The sequence below is a fragment of the Trypanosoma grayi genome (assembly GCF_000691245.1).
Source record: "Trypanosoma grayi strain ANR4 Tgr_1058_V1, whole genome shotgun sequence".
NCBI lineage: Eukaryota > Euglenozoa > Kinetoplastea > Trypanosomatida > Trypanosomatidae > Trypanosoma > Trypanosoma grayi.
In genome coordinates, this window is record NW_008826677.1 from 1 (window position 1) to 5,609 (window position 5,609).

The 5,609-nt window shown below is 54.2% G+C and overlaps 5 protein-coding genes across 5 annotated transcripts; 4 read left to right on the forward strand and 1 right to left on the reverse strand.

The window, feature by feature from the left end:
* Window positions 1–359: 359 nt before the first annotated feature.
* On the forward strand, window positions 360–1,373 carry DQ04_10581000 (hypothetical protein; the record flags this gene model as incomplete). Its single annotated transcript, XM_009316293.1, has 1 exon — window positions 360–1,373. The coding sequence occupies one exon, from the start codon at window positions 360–362 to the stop codon at window positions 1,371–1,373; it is 1,014 nt and encodes a 337-aa protein (XP_009314568.1).
* Window positions 1,374–1,860: 487 nt separating this feature from the next.
* DQ04_10581010 (hypothetical protein) lies at window positions 1,861–2,655 on the forward strand (the record flags this gene model as incomplete). The annotated part of the gene is made up of 1 exon (XM_009316294.1): window positions 1,861–2,655. One exon carries the CDS (start codon window positions 1,861–1,863, stop codon window positions 2,653–2,655), a length of 795 nt encoding a protein of 264 aa, XP_009314569.1.
* Window positions 2,656–3,087: 432 nt separating this feature from the next.
* DQ04_10581020 (hypothetical protein) lies at window positions 3,088–4,176 on the forward strand (the record flags this gene model as incomplete). Its single annotated transcript, XM_009316295.1, has 1 exon — window positions 3,088–4,176. One exon carries the CDS (start codon window positions 3,088–3,090, stop codon window positions 4,174–4,176), a length of 1,089 nt encoding a protein of 362 aa, XP_009314570.1.
* A 439-nt stretch (window positions 4,177–4,615) lies between these two features.
* On the forward strand, window positions 4,616–5,107 carry DQ04_10581030 (hypothetical protein; the record flags this gene model as incomplete). The annotated part of the gene is made up of 1 exon (XM_009316296.1): window positions 4,616–5,107. The coding sequence occupies one exon, from the start codon at window positions 4,616–4,618 to the stop codon at window positions 5,105–5,107; it is 492 nt and encodes a 163-aa protein (XP_009314571.1).
* A 91-nt stretch (window positions 5,108–5,198) lies between these two features.
* Window positions 5,199–5,534, reverse strand: DQ04_10581040 (hypothetical protein; the record flags this gene model as incomplete). Its single annotated transcript, XM_009316297.1, has 1 exon — window positions 5,199–5,534. One exon carries the CDS (start codon window positions 5,532–5,534, stop codon window positions 5,199–5,201), a length of 336 nt encoding a protein of 111 aa, XP_009314572.1.
* Window positions 5,535–5,609: the final 75 nt, after the last annotated feature.

Here is a 5,609-nt window from a genome sequence, read left to right on the forward strand (position 1 = left end):
CTGCGGACGCACTGCCACATCCTCTGCCTGCGACAGAATAATGTACGTGCACCCATGTACTCGTGCAGGTATATACATACATTTACAGCGGGACGCTGGATGCTCCTCTTCCCTCGTTTTGTGCCACGGTGTGTGGTCTATATTGTTTTTCTTGATGATGTGTGCTTGTCCCCTACGTGATTTGTTTTGACCTTGAATCGTTTGCATTAAGAAACGCGCCGATGTGCCCACTGTGGCTGTGGGCTGCTCTTTGCTTCTCTCTGTTTGGTGTTGCTCTTACTGTGTGTGTGCCTAACTCTCCGTGTGTCTCTCTCTCTCCTTTTTCTCCGCCGCGCAGACCAGCGACCCGAAGTGAAGTGATGACGGTGACAGTGCGCCACGTGCTGTTTGTGCTTTCCCTCGCGCTGTGCTGCGGGTGCGTGGCGGCGGTGCAGCAGGATCAGATGCCTGGCATCAGCGCTGATGCGCTCTCCGACGAACCGGATGCAGTGAGTGAAGGGGCAGAAGAAAAAGTGACGGCTGTAGATGAAGAGCTCGCGAAGGCTAAGAGTGCATTGGAGAAGGTAAACAAGGAAGTTGAAAGAACAGAGAGGGCGCTGCGGGATGCAACAGCAGCACGTGATGGAGCGGGGAAGATAGACGTGAAGGGAAATGAATTCTGGAAGGCCGGTCTAGCAGTAAAGACTACCCAATCGGATCGTGATCAGGCTATTTGGGAAAGGGACCAGATACAAACGCTTGTGCAGAAAATCGAGACCTTAAAGCAACAAGCTACAGTTGTTGAGGGAGCAAGTGACGCTGAGCAGAAGCGCTTGGGCGAGGCCAAAAAGGCGGCAGCAGACGCTGAATCGCTGGCCAAACAAACCGAGAATCATGCGAGTCATGCAGAGAAGGCGGCACGTGCGGCTGAAGCGGAGCTTGAGAAGGCTCGGCAGGCGGAGGTAGAAAAAGAGAGAGCGAAACATGCGCGGCCTCCGGTGACACCACAGGGAGACGCTGCCAAAGGCGGTACGCGTGCAGCAGGTGCTGATAATAAGGAGCAGCGCTCTGATGGCAACGAATCACACGAAGCACTGTATGGCAACGGAGCCGAGGATGCAGTGGCTGCAGGTCACGATGAAGCACTAAATGCTGCAACAGAAACCAGCGTGCCTGGTGGAGCAGGCGAGGGCCACACCAATGGGCAGAGTGCGCAGGGGCCTGCCGGGGGAGAAGGAACACCTGACACTGCAGCGGGGTCCACACACAACGCCCAGTCGATTGGTGCGGGCATCAGCAGTAACGTGGGGGCGGACGGCAGCGACACTCACACGTTGGTGTGTGCCCCACTGCTGCTGGTGGTGCTGGCTACGCTGGCCTGCGGTGCTGTGTGATGAGCAGTGGAGTCACGGGGTGACGACGGATACCCCTTAATTCTGCTTTGCTTTCTGTGCTGATTTCTCAGCAACTAAAACATATTGCTTCTTTTCATCACTTCCATAAACTGGGCTCGGTGCCCCATCCTCTGCCGTCAACCGGATGCAGCACATGCACCCACACATATATACAGGTATATACGTACATGTCCATTGGGCTACGGGTATTACTCTTCCCTCCTTTTGTTAGGGAGTGTGTGCGCTATATTGTTTTCTCTGGGACTATGGGCTTGTCCCCTAATTCATTCTTTTTCTTTTACTGCTTTACTTTGACTGATGCTCCGATGTGCCCTCTCACTGTGTGTGTGGGGGCTCTTGCCCTCTCTCTCTCTCTCTCTCGCTGTGGTGTTATTCTCACTGTGTCTCTGTGTGTATGTCTAACTCTCCGTGTGCCTCTCTCCCTCCCTTTTCTCCGCCCCGCAGACCAGCGACCCGAAGTGAAGTGATGACGGTGACGGTGCGCCACGTGCTGTTTGTGCTTTCGCTCACGCTGTGCTGCGCCTGCGGGTGCGTGGCAGCGGTGCAGCAGAATGAGGTGCTTGGCATCAACGCCCAACTGCCCTCGCCGCTGCATCCTCAGGTACTGAGCGATATTGATGTTCCTGCAGAATATACCGCCGAGAAAATGAAAAGTGAAGCTGACGAGGGAATGCAAATGATTGCGAAAGCTTTGAAGAAGGCGCAGGATGCCTCAGCTGAGGCTACGCGGCTGCATACAATGGCGAGTGACAGTATTGATGCCGCAGAGGCCAAGGGCTCCAGCACCAGTGGGGGAGCAGCAGGTTCCCTTGAAGCAGCTAAAGCGAAGGATGTGCTCCAGCCTGCCCGCTCTGCGAAGAGTACTGTCGATCGTGAATTTAAATTGCTGCAGGAAATCAATACGGATGCGCAGTTGGCGCATGACTGGGCGTTAGCCAATCTGACAGAAGGGGATGCAAAACGTGTGGAGGCGTTTAAACAAATGCGAACAGTCCAAGCTTACGAGTGGACCGCTATAAACAGAGTGAACACTCTTCTTCAGCATGCTAAGACCGTTGTGGATGCGTCGGTGGGAGCACTTAAGGAGCTGAGGATTACTGAAGCCGCCAAGCCACTCCCTGATGTGATGGTGCCGCGAGTTCCGAAGCCGCCCGCCGACGTGCCTGGCGCTGGTGGTGTTCCGGGACTGGACGGCAGTGGGCCTCACATGTGGGTGCGTGCATCCCTGTTTCTTGTGGTTGCGGCATATGCTGCCGTGTGATTAGCCGTGCGTCTCTGAGACTACGCCGAAAAACCAATACTTTTATATTGAGGTGTGAACGAAGTTTTTTTTTTCCTGTTTTTAATGCTGTCCCACCGCAAGCGTAGCGCCACGTCCTCTGCCTGCGACAGGATACAATACGTGCAAACATCTACAGGTATAAACATATAGGAACCATTGGATCAACGCGCATAACTATTCCCTATTGGTTTCGGTGAAGCCGCGTTATATACCGAATTAATTGTTTTTCTTTCTCTTTATTTATTGCTTCACTTTGATGCTCTGATGTGCCCTCTCGCTGTGTGTGTCGGCTGTTGCTCTCTCTTTCGCGCTTTGCTGTTGTTGTCACTGTGTGTGTGCGACTGTCTGCCACCTTCCCTCTCTCTCTCTCCCTTTTCGCCGCCGCGCAGACCAGCGACCTGAAGCGAAGTGATGACTGTGACGGTGCGCCACGTGCTGTTTGTGCTTTCCCTCACGCTGTGCTGCGCCTGCGGGTGTATGGCGGGGGTGCCGCAGAATGGAATGTCTGGCATCAGCGCTAATGAGCTCTCCGTTTCGCAAGGGGCGAGTATAAGTGAAGCTGGAGTAGCACCGCATGGTATTGATGAGGCACAGAGTATTGCAAAGAATGCTTCGGCCGCAGCGGTGGCGGCGTCAACGAAGGCAAACAATTCGCTGAAGATAATACAAGAAGCCGTGGATAGTGCCAAGGCTGCAAAGGAAGCTAAAGAGCAAAACGGCGTTACTTCAGGTGATGCAGCGACTGCCGCAGAGAATGCTTGCACAGAGCCCGAGGCTGTACTTTCGATGGTTTCAAACGCAACCCTCAACACAACGGCGAAGCTAATTGCAGTTGAGGCACTGACTGCACAGGTGATGGAGATGAAGAAAGAGTTTAAGCCTGTGGGCTCACAGACAGCAGTCGAGCAGGCTGACAAAGCCACAGTGAAGGCGTTCGTTTACGCATTGGAAGCGGAGTGGAAGGCCGAAGATGCCGAAAGGTATGCAGGCGTGGCTGAGGAGTATGCCAAGAAGTCTTGCAAGGCGGCGTTTGCTCCCGTTGAAGCACAGAGGCCTCCAGAGCCTCCTAAACAAGAAGCGAATATTCAGGTTCAGCAAGACGAAGCTGAGAGGGAGAAATTGAAGCTGCAACAGAGCCTGCAAGCACAGCAGGAGCATTTGAACACTCAGTCGAAGGAAAATTCCCAGCTGGAAGTGCCGAGTGAGCCATCTGAGAGCCCTCAAGAGATGGGCCAGTCCGACAATGGACCTGTTGCCGCGGAAGAAAACCCCAAATCGGAAGAGCAGCACGCAACAGATGACGCGAAAGGGCAAGAAACCGTGAGCAGCGCCCAGCAGCAGGCGGAGCCAAGCGCCGCGGCGCCGCCTCCCGTCAGCGCCCAACTGAACAGCAGCGCTGCCACCACTCTGACAGCGGACAGTAGCAACATCCGCACATGGGCGTGCGCACCTCTGCACCTGCTTCTGTTGGCGGCGCTGGCATCTATTGCCGTGTGGTGATCGGCCGAGATAACGAGGGGGACATAAAACGCAGCAACCGCGTGTTGTGCTTTTATTAATTATTTTGTGGAAAAACATGCTAACACTTGTGTGGCATTTTATCTTTTTTAACATTTTTTACTCATTGCTGCCCAACTACAGGCTCAGCTCCATTTCTTCTACACCCGCAACGGTGCGCTCGTTGAGCCTTGTGTACGTGCTTTGTTGGGCGTCTCTTTTAATGTGTGTGGATTTTGTTCTTCTGCGGGACTATGGGCTTGTCCTCTAATTCATTGTTTTTCTTTTCTCCTTTACTCGTTTACTTTGAGTGATGCTCTGATGTGCCCTCTCGCTGTGTGTGTGGGCTGCTGCTCTCTGTCTGTGTGTCTGTGTGTGTCTAACTGTCCGTCACCTATCTCCCTTTTCGCCGCCGCGCAGACCAGCGACCTGAAGCGAAGTGATGACGGTGACGGTGCGCCACGTGCTGTTTGTGCTTTCCCTCGCGCTGTGCTGCGCCTGCGGGTGCGTGGCGGCGGTGCAGCAGTACCAGGTACTGAGCGACATTGATGTGCCTGCAGAATATACCAACGAGAAAATAAGAAGCGAAGCTGTTGAGGGAATGCAAATGATTGAAGAAGCTTTGAAGAAGGCGCAGGATGCCTCAGCTGAGGCTGCGCGGCTGTATACAATGGCGAGCGACAGTATTGAAGCCGCAGAGGCCAAGGGCTCCAGCACCAGTGGGGGAGTAGCAGGTTCCTTTGAGGCAGCTAAAGCGAAGGATGTGCTCTACCCTGCCCACTCTGCGATGGGAGCAGTCGAGTACAAATCAAAGTTGCTTGAGGAGACCCATCGGGAGGCGAATGTTGCTTACAAAAGTCTGTTATCGAGCCTCTCAGTGGTGGAAACAAAACGTGTGGAGGTGTTTAAACAAATGCGGACAGTCCAATCGTAAGAGTTGACTGCTATAAACAGAGTGAACACTCTTCTTCAGCATGCTAAGACCGTTGTGGATGCGTCGGTGGGAGGTCTTGGAAGGCTGTATATTACTGATGCCGCCACGCCACTTCCTGCTGAGATGGTGCCGCGAGTTGCAAATCCACCAGTGACAAAGCCGCCAGCTGACGTGCCTGGCGCTTCTGAGTTGCCCAATGTTGACATTGGCGACGGTTCGTAGCAGCAGACCGAGCAGCGGAGTGGTGGCGGGCATACGGAGACGAAACCTTCTGGGGGCGGAGCTGAAGCTGGAGCTGGAGCCGAAGGGACGGGAACGACCGGCACAACGGGTGGGGCAGCAGGTGGCTCTGCTGACTTGGCGGGACGGGACGGCAGTGGGCCTCACATGTGGGTGCGTGCATCTCTGTTTCTTGTGGTTGTGGCATACGCTGTCGTATGAAGTGTTCGTGCGTCTCTGGGACTACGCTGAATCCCTATTAATTACATCTTGCTTTGTGAAC